Genomic DNA, 16,443 nt, shown 5'->3' with positions numbered 1-16,443 from the left:
CACTTTTGCTATGTGGCTACTAACTCTTAGTCTCTTTTGTTGAGTATGGTAAAGTTTTAATCTATGTCAGAACTACAGGCGTTTTTAAATTTGAATTTTCAAATTTATCATTTTAGTAGAATACTTTAATTTAATTTTTTTTTATTGCTTGACCATTTAACCCCTTAAGGACGCAGCCCTTTTTCACCTTAAGGACTGAGCCCTTTTTCGCAATTCTGACCACCGTCACTTTACGAATTAATAACGTGAAAATGCTTTTACCGAATATTCTGATTCTGAGAGTTTTTTCGTGACATATTCTACTTTATTTTGGTGGTAAATTTTCGGCGTTAATTGCGTCCTTTTTTGGTGAAAAATCCCAAAATTTCATGAAAATTTTGAAAATGTTGCATTTTTTCTAACTTTGAAGCTCTCTACTTGTAAGGAAAATGGATATTCCAAATACATTTAATTTTTCTTCACAAACACAATATGTCCACTTTATGTTGGCATCATAAAATGGATATACTTTTGCTTTTTGAAAAAAATTTGAGGGCTTCAAAGTAGAGCAGCAATTTTCAAAAATGTCATCTGAAGGGACAGATGTTACAGAACTGCAACTCCCAGCATACCTGGGCAGTCGAGGCATGCTGAGAGTTGCAGTTTGGCAACATCTGGAGGGCTACTGTTTGGGCACCACTGTAACAGTTGCAGTTTGGCCCCCCCTAGTGGTTTCCACAGTAAAGATTGATTTACTTTCAATTTCCCATTCCTTCCCCCCCCCCCCCCCACTGTCGATTCCCTACCTGAGCAAAGATCCAGCAGGCTCCAGCAAAGATCCCAGGTCCTCAGGCATCTTCTCCTGCAGGTACGGCCTCCATCTTCTTCCCAGAGCCCCTCGACATCCAGGTGCGGGCAGAACGGGGGGTTGCCATGGCAACCCCCTGTCCTGCGCTGACATTGATCAGAACTCCGTTCTGAGTAATAGCTGGGGATAGGAGGAGATCGCAGCTTTGCGACCTCACTCTTATCCTTTAGGCTGATCGGGGCTGTTGCTGACAGCTCCGATCAGCCCTATTTTCCGGGTGATCGGGTCACCAGAGACCCTATCAGCCCGGAATTGGAGAAAATCGCATGTCTGAATTGACATGCGATTTCCTCCGATCGCAGACATGGGGGGGTCTCAGGACCCCCCTGGGCGATGTGCCAGGGTGCCTGCTGAATGATTTCAGCAGGCATCCGGCTCCGGTCCCCAACCGGCTAGCGGTGGGGACCGGATTTCCCACAGGCGTATGGATACGCCCTCGGTCCTTAAGGACTCGGAATGCAGGGTGTATCCATACGCCCTGTGTCCTGAAGAGGTTAAAGGGGTAGTCTGGAGGAAAACAACTTATCCCTATCCACACGATCCCCCTATCCACATTGCTCTGTGCGGAATTGTCCGAACTATTAGAAAATAATTTTTACGTTCCCGTACGGTGAATGGTATAAATGTAAAAAAAACAGTCTTAAAATTGCTGATTTTTGATTACATCCAAGAAAAATGTAATAAAAAGTAATAAAAACAAATGTGGTCATGTATGCGCAAAAGTGTTACAAGTGCGTTTTTAATAGCTGGATAACACCTTTAACCAACAGACTCCATAAACATGAATGGAGGGGGTGTGGCGTGACGTCACATCCCCAGACCCGGAAGTTTCCGAAACTGGAGATGCAGCTCCCGCATAGAATGCGGGGGGTTCCATCGGCGAGCCCCCCGCAATCAGACATCACAAAATGTTTTTGCCCTGAATACCCCTTTAGGGACTATTCACACTTACAGTATCCTGCACAGATTTGATGCGCAGGATTTCAAGCTGTGTTCAATTTAAATTGAAATCTGCAGCAGAAAATCCTGTGCATCAAATCTGCACAGAATACTGTACGTGTGAATAGACCCTTAACATGATTTTTCTAATATTCAAGGAATCTATAGTGAGAGGGCCTGTTCACAGGACTGGCACATAGCAAAAAGTATTCAAAAAGGTGTCAAAAAGTGACCCTGTTAACTTACCTCCATTGTATGCAAATTGTTTGAGGGTTTTTCTAGGAGATGCCATAATAGGTTGGCATGGGTAAGTAATTGGCTCCGTGATCGGAATCGGAGTGTAGTTATCATCTATTTTAATCTTTGAGTTTTCTTCCTCGCCTTTTTAAGAGGCATAACTTTAATTTTTTCCATCCACAGAGCAATATGAGAGGTTGTGTATTTTTTTTTTTTGTGACCAGTTTTACTTTGTACTGGCATTCATTTTACCATAAAAAATGTACAGCATAACTAAAAAATATATTATTTGTGGGGGCAAATTGAGAAAAAACCCACTTTACAGTAAAACTGATGTTCTGTTTAATACCTATGTTTGCATGAGTGTCTGTTACTGTACTACCTTTAGAAAAATAAATAAAATTAGTATGCTTAAGGGGTACTCCTCTGCTAGGAACAAACTGTTCTGAATGCTGGAGCCAGCGCCGAGAGCTCGTGACGTCATAGCTGTCATGCCCCTCCCATAGACTTGCATTGAGGGGGCAGGGCTATGACATCATGAGCTGCTGGCTCCAGCGTTCGGAACAGTTTGTTCCAATCGCTGTGCAGCAGAGTACCCCTTCAAACACTATTCTTATTTTTCTGTATATATGGCTGTGTGGGGCTCTCTATTTTTTTTTTTTTGTGACATTATCTGAATTCGCAACAACTAAATTGCCCTCTGACACATGGGAAGATAACCATATGCAACAAAAGAATCCCTGGGGGTTCAATAAATTCTTCTTTTCATGTGACTGCATTCAAATAATTCAAACTTAATTGATTAACAAGTGAGTACAACAATTTGATTACAATTATAGTATATACTGAATCAGTGCAAGGATTTCATCATTCTGATAGGGGCCAGAATTCCACTAGCCTTTTATGCCCTTCAGGCTATGGGTGCCGAATATGGCCTTAGCCAGACTCCCATCCTCCCTGACTATTGACTGCACTGCATTTACAAATAGGAGATATGGCAGCTGATATTAAAACCAAACACTGTCTGCTCCTACATGTTTTGCCACCAACGTGGCTTTCTCAAGATCATCACACTGACATTGCTGGAACATATCAGAATGATGAAATCCTTGCACTGATTCGGTATATACTCTATTGTGCAATTGAGCATTGGATTCACTTATTGATAAATACCCATTATCAATGCTGGGAGTGATGAATGTGTACAAAATCATAATATTCCTAGTATATGCGAGACTAGTGCGGACTGGAATTTTTGTACTTGTTAATATATCAATAAATTTTGAATTGATTTTAATGTAGACACATGATATGACGTTCCCACAGGGTACTATTTATAGAAATCTTTCGATTGCTATTACTTTTCAGTGCTATGCATGTTATACACTTGTACAGCCATTTTCATGAGTGTCACAAAGAACAGAAACTGCTTTAGATGCTGTGATCAGCATTGATCACAGCAACTAGAGATGAGCGAACTTACAGTAAATTCGATTCGTCACAAACTTCTCGGTTTGGCAGTTGATGACTTATCCTGCATAAATTAGTTCAGCTTTCAGGTGCTCCCGTGGGCTGGAAAAAGTGGATACAGTCCTAGGAGACTCTCCAGCCCACCGGAGCACCTGAAAGCTGAACTAATTTATGCAGGATAAAGTCATCAACTGCCGAGCCGAGAAGTTCGTGATGAATTGAATTTACTGTAAGTTCGCTCATCTCTAACAGCAACTAAAGGTTTATTTTTTTATTTTTAAGATGGCATGTCTACTGTAAATTACTAAGGCTCTTTTCACACCACATCAGTTGCTGTATGATCCTTGCCTAAACCTTCACAGTTAAACAGCTGGCTTTTATGCTATACTAGTTGAGTAGTGATGAAAAATGTATGCGGTACAGTCTACATGCTGGGAACTTCAAAATCCTACTCTTGAAAGTAATGACACATATTATTGTGATGTATGAGTTATGATCTCATATGTGGTAAACACAGGCATCCAGATCTCTTTGTAGAGCTTCAAAGTGTACCTTGTTGAGAGATAACATCTCAGTACAGATTTTACAGCAATGTTTTCTTCAAACACAACAAAAATGTTCCCTAAGTTGGAAATCTTAGCTCATAAAAATTCCTGAATTAACTGCAGCCGTTAAAAAAGCAACAATACACTATGTACCTACGTCACTCCTATTGCAAGAAGCTGCAACATAAAAATCTACTGTATGCAGTTAGAAAACACAAAGGTAGAACAAAAAGAAACTTTGGTGAGGAATTCTCCTTGGATGACAGTTTTCAGACATACAATGCATTTGGAAAGTCCCCCCTGGTGTTTAAAAAAAAAAAAAAAAAAAGTAAATAATCAAACTCAAATCAAAAATCAAATTTCAAAAATCAAATGCTGCAAGGTTTGCACACCTGGATTTGGGGATTGTCTGCCATTCTTCTGTTTAGATCTTCTTATACTCAGATTAAAGAGTCCTGGTTTTGCCAAACTTTACACATTTAAGAATAACCATGCCTACTGTGCTCTTGGGAGCTTTCAAAGCAGCGTAATTAAAAAAAATAATAATAATGTTTTAACCCTTTTCCACATGTGTGCCAATACACAATCCTATCTGTGAGCTCTGCAGGCAGTCCTTTCTCCCCTCATTGCTTGATTTTTGCTCTGATATGCATTGTCAGCTGCGAGACCTTATATAGACAGTGCTGTGTCTTTCCAAATCCTGTCCAATCAACTGAATTTACCACAGGTGACTCCAATCAAGGTTTAAAAACATCTGAGATAATCAAGAGAAATGGGAGGAGCCAGAGCTAAATTTCCTGTGTTATAATAAAGGGTCTGAATACTTATCCCCATGCAAAATTTTAGTTTCTCCTCTTTAATAAATTTCCAAACAATGTCCAGAATTTTTTGTCTTTCTCTTTTCACTTTGTCATTATGGGGAATTGAGTACAGAATGATGGACGCACACAAGATTTTTTATTTTATTTTAGCACAAGGCTGCAACAAAACAAAATGTGAAACCAGTGAAATGATCTGAAGACTTTCTAAATGCACTGTATATGCCAAATGCCAGTCTTAACCTCTTCAGGACGCAGGGCGTATCCATACGTCCATGGGAATTCCAGTCCCCGCCGCTCGCCGGCAAACCCTTTGGGTCCTGAGACCCCCCCCATGTCAGCGATCACCGCAAATTGCTGGTCAATTCAGACCGCCGATTTGCGGCTATTCTGGGTTAATCAGGTCTCTGGTGACCCCGGAAAAAAAGGGTGAATGGGGCTGTCCGAGACAGCCCCATTTACCCTTACCCAGCAGGAGTGAGGTGGCACGGGTGCCGCCTCACGATCACCTGATTGATCGGTCTGAACAACCGACCAATCTCGACCCTGCTGGGCGGCGATCGGGACGGCAAAGATGGCGGCGATCGGGGATGGCGGGGGTCTCCTACCTTGCCCTGGTCCAGCGGAGGTCCCCTCAGGATCGGTGGCAGCAGCGGCGGTGGTCCCGGCGGCAGGATACAGCAGGAGGTGATGAGGCCTGTTCACCTCCTGCTGTTACTTAGCAACAACTCGCAGCATGCACAGCCAAAGGGCATGCTGGGAGTTGTAGTTTTGCAACAGCTGGAGTTCCAACTACAGCTCCCAGCATGCCCATTGGTAGTCTGTGCATGCTGTGGGTTGTAGTTATGCAACAGCTGGAGGCACATTTTTTCCATGAAAAAGTGTGCATGCAGCTGTTGCATAACTACAACTCCCAACATGCACACCTACCAAAGGACATGCTGGGAGTTGTAGCAGTGTGCCTCCAGCTGTTGCAAAACAACTCTCAGCATGCCCTTCGACTGTCAATGCATGTTGATTGTTGCAGTTTTGCAACAGCTGGAGACACATTGGTTGTGAAACAGAGTTTGTTACCTAACTCTGTGTTTTGCAACTACAACTCCCAGCTTGCACTGAGAGACTGTACATGCTGGGAGCTCTAGTTTTGCAACAGCTGGAGGCACACAGGTTGCAAAACACTGAGTTAAGTAACAAACTCTGTGTTTCGCATGTGCCTCCAGCTTTTGCATAACTACAACTCCCAGCATGTATGGTTCTGTCAGTACATGCTGGGAGTTGTAGTTTTGAAACAGCTGGAGGTTTGCCCCCACCCATGTGAAAGTACAGGGTACAGTCACACGGGCAGGTTTACAGCAAGTTTTCTGCTGCAAGTTTGAGATGCGGCAAATTTTTCGCCGCAGCTCAAACTCCCAGCGAGAAATTCATTGTAAACCTCCGCCTGTGTGATTGTATCCTAAAAACACTACACCTACACCAAATAAAAAGTAAAACACTACATATACAGTGTGAATTCGGGTAGAAAACAGACATGGCGCACATCTACAATCTTGTATAATGATCTGATTGCTTCTCAGCATAATATCAAAAACTAACAGGTTGTTAGTATACATTTTTGATCAAAAAGTACAAGCCCACTCGCCACGTCAAGGCCACCTGTTCAGAGTGGGTCCCTAACGTCCCTAGCATAAAATGGCGCAGCACTGGGCGGCGACCACCACCGCCGTGACACCAGTGCCCACGGGGGGGGAACGACCCACTGGCAGAGCGGCCCCAATGCCACTCAAACCAGTCTATGGGCCGCACCCGCCCGCAGACACAGCACCACGGCAGCAACGGACGCCGCCCAGCACCACACCAGTGTGAACAAGGTGTAATAGCTCACTTACCATGCTCTCCCAGTCAGACTACATATACAGTGACCCTCCGACCTACGTTGGCCCTGACATACGATCATTTCAACATATGATGGCCTCTTTTGGGGGGCATTTTCTCCTATAACCCCTTGTAAAAATGTAAAATTTGGGGGAAAACCAGCATTTTAGTGGAAAAAAAAAAGTTCCTTTATACATCCGACTTTAACAAAAAGTCGTCAAACACCTGTGGGGTGTTAAGGCTCAGTGGACCCATTGTTACGTTCCTTGAGGGGTGTAGTTTCCAAAATAGTATGCCATGTTGTTGTGTCTTTTTTTTTTTGCACTTGACATCCAAATATGAGGTATTTCCTTACTCAATTTTTACAAATTTTTAGGGCCTTTTTTTCCTTTTAGCCCTTGTAAAATTTCAAAAACTGGGTTTACAAGAACATGCGGGTGTAAAAAATGAAGATTTTGTATTTTATCCTTCACTTTGCTGCTATTCCTGTGAAACACCCAAAGGGTAAACACACTTTCTGAATGTCATTTTGAATACTTTGGGCGGTGCAGTTTTTATAATGGGGTAATTTATGGGGTATTTCTAATATAAAGCCCCCTCAAATCCACTTCAAAACTGAACTGGTCCCTGAAAAATTCCGATTTTGAAAATTTTGTGAAAAATTGGAAAATTGCTGCTGAACTTTGAAGCCCTCTGATTTCTTCCAAAAGTAAAAACATGTCAACTCAATGATGCAAACATAAAGTAGACATATTGTATTTGAGAATCAAAATATAATTTGGTATGTCCATTTTCCTTAGAGACAGAGTTTCAAAGTTAGAAAAAGGCAAAATTTTCATGAAATTTTGGGTATTTTTCACCAAGAAAGGATGCAAGTAAGGACGAAAATTTACCACTGTTAAAGTAGAATATGTCACGAAAAAACTATCTCGGAATCAGAATAATCGGTAAAAGCATCCCAGAGTGACAGTGGTCAGAATTGCAAATAAGGGCTGAGTCCTTAAGAGGTTAATAAATCTTCCATTGTGAATATCCTAACACTACCTCTGGTCAGTCGTCAGTTTTTTTTGACGGAAGAACAAAATGGATGTGTTCTACTGTTTGTGGTTAAATGGGTTATCCAGGGGAAAACTTTTTTTTTTTTTTTATATATCAACTGGCTCCAGAAAGTTAAACAGATTTGTAAATTCTATTAAAAAAAATCTTAATCCTTTCAGTATTTATGAGCTGATGAAGTTGAGTTGTTCTTTTCTGTCTAAGTGTTCTCTGATGACACCTGTCTCGGGAACTGTCCAGAGTAGAAGCAAACCTCTTCTACTCTGCGTAGTTCCGGAGACAAGCAGAGATGTCAGCAGAGAGCACTGCTGCCAGAGAAGAACAACTCAACTTCAGCAGCTGATAATTATTAGAAGGATTAAGATTTTTTTAATAGAAGTAATTTACAAATCTGTTTAACTTTCTGGAGCCAGTTGATATTAAGAAAAAAAATTTTTTTTTTCCTGGAATACCCCTTCAAAGCTAAAAATTTACGTCTGATGGAATTATTTAGGAACTAATAACTGCACCATTTCAAGGATATGTTTTGTATGCACTTTAGTAAAAAAAAATTTTTTTTTTTTAAATGTATTCAATTGATCAGACTAACATAGGATTGCCTTGATCAAAATATGCATGTTTGGTCTGTGAAGGTCAAGGATGGGAACAATGGGTAGAAGCCTATGGCACCATTTTTAGTGTGGAAGGAATAGAATTGAGAGAAGTGTGCCCAACTTTGTCAGGTCTGTTCTGGCCTCAGACCTTGGGTGAGGGTTTTTCTGCCCTTGCATCGTGTCAGGGATTCAAAGCCATTTTGTTAAGGAACTTAATTTATAATGTTTGTATTTATTTATGTATTTTCTCTTACCATCCTCCTGTACACACTGAACACTGCATCTAGTCAGAGCTCAAACATTTGCATTTTAAAGGAGTACTCCGGCGCCCACTTTTTTCCTTTATTTTGCAGCCCGGACGGGATAAAAAAGAAAAAAACACTTTCTCTTACCTGCCAACGAGCCCCCGTAGTTCCGGTACAGGTGTTTGGTCCCCGGGCTGTATTCTTCTTACTTCCTGTTAGACCGGCACGTCACACGGAGCTTCAGCCTATCACCAGCCGCAGCGATGTCCCGCCTCGGCCGGTGATAGGCTGAAGCTCCGTGTGACGTGCCAGGCTAACAGGAAGTAAGAAGAATACAGCCCGGGGACCGAACACCTGTACCGGAGCTCCGGGGGCTCGTTGGCAGGTAAGAGAAAGTGTGTTTTCTTTTATTTTGCAGCCCTGATGGGATAAAAGGAAAAAAGTGCACGCCGGACTACTCCTTTAACCCCTTAAGGACAATGGACGTAGGAGTACGTCCTGTCCTTTCCCGGCCCCCCACCGCTAGCCGGAGGGGAGCCGGTGCCCGATGCCTGCTGAAATCGTTCAGCAGGCATCGCGGCATATCGCCCAGGGGGGTCATTATGTCCCCCCATGTCGGCGATGGCCGCAGATCGCTGGACAATTCAGTCCAGCGATCTGCGGCGATTCCGGGTCAATCGGGTCTCCAGTGACCCGGTGTCCCGGAATTACTGGCTGATCGGGGCCGTCAGAGACGGCCCCGAACAGCCAGAGCCTGCAGGGGTGAGGTGGCACTGGTGCCACCTCACGATCGCCCTGATTCGTCGGCCGGATTACCTGCCGACCAATCAGGGCGCCTGCTGCGGGTGTCACTCCCGCACCCGCTCCGCCCCTCTTCCGGAGGACTTGAGCGGGTGCGGGACGTGCACCCCTGGTGCTGGGGACCCCGATCCCCGGCGTTAATGTTGGGATCGGGGCCCCAGGAGCGATGGCGGCGGGACTGACCTGTGCGGCGATCAAGCAGCAGCAGCAGGAGGTGAGTGACAGCCTCCTGCTGTTGCTTAGCAACAGCTCCCAGCATGCAAAAAGGGCATGCTGGGAGCTGTAGTTATGCAACAGGAGGAGGCAGACCACCACAACTCCCAGCATGCACTTATGGGCATGCTGGGACTTATGGTTTTGCAACAGCTGGAGGCACATTCTTTCTACGGAAAAGTGTACCTTCAGCTTTTGTATAACTACAACTCCCAGCTTGCACAAACAGCTAAAGTGCATGCTGGGAGTTGTAGTGGTGCATCTGCTGGTTGCATAACTACAACTCCCAGCATGCCCGTTGGCTGTCGGTGACTGCTGGGAGTTGTAGTTTTGCAACAGCTGAAGGCACACTGAGTTAAGTAGCAAACCAGTGCGTCTCCAGCTGTTGCATAACTACAATCCCCAGCATCCCCAGCCAAAGTAGTATGCCTCCCGCTGTTGCATAACTACAACACCCAGCATGCCCTTCCGCTGTCCGTACATGCTGGGGGTTGTAGCTTTTGCAACAGCTGAAGGCACACTGGTTGCAAAACACTGAGTTTGTTGCCAAACTCGGTGTTTCACAACCTGTGTGTCTCCAGCTGTTGCAAAACTACAACTCCCAGCATGCACTGATAGACCGTACATGTTGGGAGTTGTAGTTTTGCAACAGCTGGATGTTCCCCCCCCCCCCCCCCCCCAATGTGAATGTACAGGGTACACTCACATGGGCGGAGGATTACAGTAAGTATCCGGCTGCAAGTTCTCAAGCTGCCAGCGAGAAACTACTGTGAACCCCCGCCCGTGCGACTGTACCCTAAAAACACTACACTAACACAAAATAAAAGAAAAAGAAAAAAAACACTACATATACACATACCCCTACAATAAAAATGAAAAACGTCTGGTACGCCACCGTTTCCAAAACGGAGCCTCCAGCTGTTGCAAAACTACAACTCCCAGCATGCACTTATAGACCCTACATGCTGGGAGTTGTAGTTTTGCAACAGCTGGATCTTTCCCCCCCCCCCCCCCCCCAATGTGAACGTACAGGGTACACTCACATGGGCGGAGGATTACAGTAAGTATCCGGCTGCAAGTTTGAGCTGAGGCAAATTTTCTGCCGCTGCTCAAACTGCCAGCGAGAAACTACTGTGCGACTGTACCCTAAAAACACTACACTACACTACACTACACTAACACTAAATAAATTAAAAAGTAAAAAACACTACATATACACATACCCCTACACAGCCCCCCTCCCCTCCCCAATAAAAATTAAAAACGTCTGGTACGCCACTGTTTCCAAAACGGAGCCTCCAGCTGTTGCAAAACAACTACTCCCAGTATTACCAGACAGCCACTGACTGTCCAGGCATGCTGGGACTTTTACAACAGCTGGAGGCACCCTATTTGGGAATCACTGGCGTAGAATACCCCTATGTTCACCCCTATGCAAGTCCCTAATTCAGGCCTCAAATGCGCATGGCGCTCTCACTTTGGAGCCCTGTCGTATTTCAAGGCAACAGTTTAGGGTCACATATGGGGTATCGCCGTACTCGGGAGAAATTGTGTTACAAATTATGGGGGGTATTTTCTGCTATTACCCTTTTTAAAAATCTAAAATTTTTGGGAAACCAACATTTTAGGTAAAAATTTTTTTTTTTACATATGCAAAAGTTGTGAATCACCTGTGGGGTATTAAGGTTCACATTACCCCTTGTTACGTTTCCCGAGGGGTCTAGTTTCCAAAATGGTATGCCATGTGGTTTTTTTTTTTGCTGTCCTGGCACCATAGGGGCTTCCTAAATGCGGCATGCCCCCAGAGCAAAATTTGCTTTCAAAAAGCCAAATGTGACTCCTCCTCTTCTGAGACCTGTAGTGCGCCAGCAGAGCACTTCTCACCTCCATATGGGGTGTTTTCTGAATCGGGAGAAATTGAGCTTCAAATTTTGGGGGGTATTTTCTGCTATTACCCTTTTTAAAAATGTAAAAAATTTGGGAAACCAAGCATTTTAGGTAAAAAAAAATTTTTTTTTTTAACATATGCAAAAGTCGTGAAACACCTGTAGGGTATTAAGGTTCACTTTACCCCTTTTTACGTTCCCCGAGGGGTCTGGTTTCCAAAATGGTATGCCATGTGTTTTTTTTTTTTTGCGGTTCTGGCACCATAGGGGCTTCCTAAATGCGGCATGCCCCCAGAGCAAAATTTGCTTTCAAAAAGCCAAATGTGACTCCTTCTCTTCTGAGACCTGTAGTGCGCCAGCAGAGCACTTTTCACCCCCATATGGGGTGTTTTCTGAATCGGGAGAAATTGGGCTTCAAATTTTGGGGGGTATTTTCTGCTATTATCCTTTTTAAAAATGTAACATTTTTGGGAAACAAAGCATTTTAGGTAAAACATTTTTTTTTTTTTTTACATATGCAAAAGTCGTGAATCACCTGTGGGGTATTAAGGTTCACTTTACCCCTTGTTACGTTCCCTGAGGGGTCTAGTTTCCAAAATGGTATGCCATGTGGTTTTTTTTTGCTGTCCTGGCACCATAGGGGCTTCCTAAAGGTGACATGCCCCCCAAAAAAACATTTGACGCTCCTTCCCTTCTGAGCCCTCTACTGCGTCCGTCGAACAATTAACATAGACATATGAGGTATGTGCTTACTCGAGTGAAATTGGGTTTCAAATACAAGTAAAAATTTTCTCCTTTTTACCCCTTGCAAAAATTCAAAAATTGGGTCTACAAGAACATGCGAGTGTAAAAAATGAAGATTGTGAATTTTCTCCTTCACTTTTCTGCTATTCCTGTGAAACACCTAAAGGGTTAATACACTTATTGAATGTCATTTTGAATACTTTGGGGGGTGTAGTTTTTATAATGGGGTCATTTATGGGGTATTTCTAATATGAAGACCCTTCAAATCCACTTCAAACCTGAACTGGTCCATGAAAAATAGCGAGTTTGAAAATTTTGTGAAAAATTTCCAAATTGCTGCTGAACTTTGAAGCCCTCTGGTGTCTTCCAAAAGTAAAAACTCATAAATTTTATGATGCAAACATAAAGTAGACATATTGTATTTGTGAACCCAAAAATGTTTTATTTTGAATATCCATTTTCCTTACAAGCAGAGAGCTTCAAAGTTAGAAAAATACTAAATTTTCATTTTTTTCATCAAATTTGGGGATTTTTCACCAAGAAAGGATGCAAGTTACCATAAAATTTTACCACTAAGTTAAAGTAGAATATGTCACGAAAAAACAATCTCGGAATCAGAATGATAACTAAAAGCATTCCAGAGTAATTAATGTTTAAAGTGACAGTGGTCAGAATTGCAAAAAACGCTCTGGTCCTTAAGGTGTAAAATGGCCTGGTCCTTAAGGGGTTAATAATCTTTATAAATGACTCCATTGTCTTCTTAGTGTATTCTATTCAGGAGGTCATATATACCTGCCCAGTTCGCCTTGTTTTATATTGTTACCTGTATTAGGGTACTTGATATTTTGGTAGGACTAATTTAGGCAGTGTGCTATTTTGCTTTATTCAGTGCTCAAACACCACTGTAGGCTTTGGGAAAGTCTTGTCTACTTGGATGCCATAACTTCTGGTGTATGTCTCTATGCTCATGCATTGAGCTGTAATGCACTCTTTTTTTTTTAGATGTGATTGCATTTGGAATTTTCATTAATAAATACTGTCTTTATTTGCGAATGTTGCACAAAGTCAAATATATCTTTATGCTTTCTTTTATGAAAGTCATTTTATCTGATCTGGCTCGAAATTTTCCAAATTCTGATATTCAAAAACTCCAGAGGAATATGAGATCCTTCAAAGAGAATAAACAATATTGAGATGGTATATTTATTTTTTAAATCTGATTTGTTGTAGTACCAAAACAAAGCCATACATTTCTATCAGAAGTGCCATGCAGTCAGGTAGGTAGGGTCCTTGTGCTTGTAAGTATTGGAGAGGTATTGTTCATCTTTTTTTATTACAATGAATGACCATTTCAAATCTTCTTGCTCTTATTCAGTGTAGAAGTAAAAAAAAGTTTGACAATGCAATTTTTGTTTTCGCTTAATTATGGCCCCTTCCTGTTAGAGACAGTGTGGTCAGACAACAGATCAGATGTAATGTCTAATATACTGCTTAATGTAGTTAATGCAGCAATTACTATAGAATTACTGCCTATTCTATGAGAAAACAAATAAGCATGTGACTAGGCAAGTAATTAACTTATGGGGGAAAACCGTCTCTATTATTCACCTCCTAGATGTAACGTGAACCAGCTGAAAGAGCTTATGTCTACATTCCCTAATGTACATGCACATTTGTAGTTGTTTCTCATGGGTTAGAAAAAAATAGCCTATATTTAAGTGAATAGGAATTTTAGATTAATTGGTTGAAAATAAAGCCTAAATGAATCACTCATGCTAATAAACACTTGTTGTTTTCAATCTTTGTTTAGGTAAAATGGACAGGTAACAGAAATCCAGGCTCCGTTCCGACAGTAAGTTGTCGTTGGTAGAATGACTGAGTGCTTCCTGCCTCCCACCAGTAGCCCCAGTGAACATCGGAGGGCTGAGCATGGCGGGGGACTGGCTCGTACACCAAGCTCAGAAGAAATCAGCCCCACAAAGTTTCCTGGACTGTACCGCACTGGAGAACCATCGCCTCCTCATGACATCCTCCATGAGCCCCCTGATGTAGTATCTGATGATGAGAAAGACCATGGCAAGAAGAAAGGGAAGTTTAAGAAGAAGGAGAAGAGAAGTAAGTATACAGGAGACATATACGGTATGCCTATTACAGCATTCCTAATAAAAAAAGACCCAATCCGTTCTAACACTATCGAGTTGATCGAGGTGATAGGAAATATCTAGCTGATTTTTATTTATTTTTTGGCTGGAGGTACCCCTTTTATTCTGGGATTCCAAAATCCTAAGCATTGATTGGAAAACTTTAATCCTGCGGTATATTCAGCTGTAGGCTTTACATCTTCCTACTTGTATTCTTTACAAGAGGTTTGAATACATTCAGGTTATCTGTTTACAGTCTGGAGGCTTGTGCAATGGCTTAACTGCATGTTGTAAGCTAGAATTATAGCTGATGCCATAATAGCAGAGGTGCAGTGAGGGTGTAGTCCAAGCTTAGAGGCTACTTGCTATGATTTGTGAGTGAATCATTTCTGAGGGATGTTTTGCACATACCTATAGCATCACATACTAATTACATGTGGATTTAGGTTAATTACCAGATGAATTGAACTTGTTGTTTAACCTTTTGCTATGAGACCTTACTAGCTTAAGATATTGTAGTATGTTTACTTATATTCCTAAGATAACTGATAACACACCACCACCAATGTACCACTCTCAAATAAGCAATGACATCACAGGGGTCAAAGTATTATATTCTGCCCAGCAGGGAAATTGGACACACACATAAAATAGACATAAACATACCAAGAAAATGTACATAAATATATTAATTTTATATTCTTATATTACTTATATTCTTTATATATATCTTAATTTAACATTTTCTTGATATGTTTATATCTATTTAATGTGTGTGTCCAATTCTCTTGCTGGGCAGGATATGATACTTTGACCCCTGTGATGTCATTGCTTATTTGAGAGTGGTACATCTGTGGGTGTATATAAGCCCTGGTTTATGTATACTGTTCAGACTTTATAAAGGAAGCACAAGCTTCCAAAATGTGTTGTCCATAATAAATTCATGTTTTTATTTTAAACGGTGTCTGCGGTTTATCCGTTTCACCACGGTGTTCGCCCCAAAGACCCTCTCTTTCCTATTCAACAATGCATGGAGGCAGATTTACATATTTCAGGTACATGAACAGTTTAAAGTGCAGGCATTATTTCCTGTCATAAAAGTTATTATATGGGATTTAGTATGACAGAAAATGGTTCACACTGTCGACTTGATACCTCAGAAACAACACTGACATGTTTACCCACTGACTCTCTGCAACCAATGATTATTTTTATCGGTTAGTAATCAGTTAATTGATTTGTGTGTTCAGCCCTGATACCGGTCTCCGAAGGGTGATCCGGTTCACCTGTTACTTCCTCTGTTAGGGCGCCGCGTCATGATATCACAACTGGTGTTTCCCCAAGCCTGAGGCCCAGCAGAAAAGCAGCAGTGGTAATGTCAGGAAGCTCCGCTCAGCGTGCGAATGGAGGAAATAACAGGTGAACCAGACCACGTATCAGACAGGTATTGTAGAGCTGAAACAACAAATCGATTAATCTATTACTAATCAATAAATAGTCATTAGTTGCAGCCCTACATACATGTCTACCTTACAACTCTACAGCTAATAAGCACCCTATTAAATAAATATGCCTGACTCTACTGGGACACCCCGCGATCTCCCGTACAGGGACTCGGAACTGCCGCGCCTCTGCGCTTCTAACTCTTATGTTGTCCATCTCATTAAGAGGTCGACAGACATGCCCCCTCCATTGAGCTCTGTTGGAGAGGCAAGGATGCACAACGCTGCATCTCGGCCTCTCCCATAGAGATACATGGAGGGGGCGTGTTGGCCACAGCGTCATACCATGTAAGACACACCTCTTGCATGGGGAGAGCCGCGGCATTTTCGGGTTTTCATACAGTAGATCAGCTGGGGCCCCAGCAGTCGGACCCCCCCATAAGACACTTATTTCTCCCTTCCTGCGGATAGGGGATAAGTTGTCTTCGGCTGCAGTATTCCTTTTAAATACTTGCTTTGCCGAGTCCAGTGCCAGGTATTTCTTTTTTTCTTCATTTTCTATGTTTAAAACCACTTTAATACTATGGAGTGTAA

General features: G+C 42.3%; 1 protein-coding gene across 3 annotated transcripts in view; it reads left to right on the top strand.

Moving 5' to 3' along the window:
• Positions 1 to 16,443, top strand: part of RALBP1 (ralA binding protein 1) — a 48,257-nt gene that overhangs the window by 4,594 nt on the left and 27,220 nt on the right. For all 3 annotated transcript variants that reach the window (XM_056521572.1, XM_056521574.1, XM_056521573.1), the window contains exon 2: positions 14,077 to 14,381. In XM_056521572.1, the coding sequence (XP_056377547.1) occupies positions 14,138 to 14,381 (244 nt within the window). In that variant the 5' untranslated portion in view covers positions 14,077 to 14,137. The remainder of the gene's footprint in view (positions 1 to 14,076; positions 14,382 to 16,443) is intronic.

This window comes from Hyla sarda, chromosome 5, assembly GCF_029499605.1.
Source record: "Hyla sarda isolate aHylSar1 chromosome 5, aHylSar1.hap1, whole genome shotgun sequence".
Classification (NCBI taxonomy): domain Eukaryota; kingdom Metazoa; phylum Chordata; class Amphibia; order Anura; family Hylidae; genus Hyla; species Hyla sarda.
This window is presented reverse-complemented; position numbering and strand designations above follow the sequence as displayed.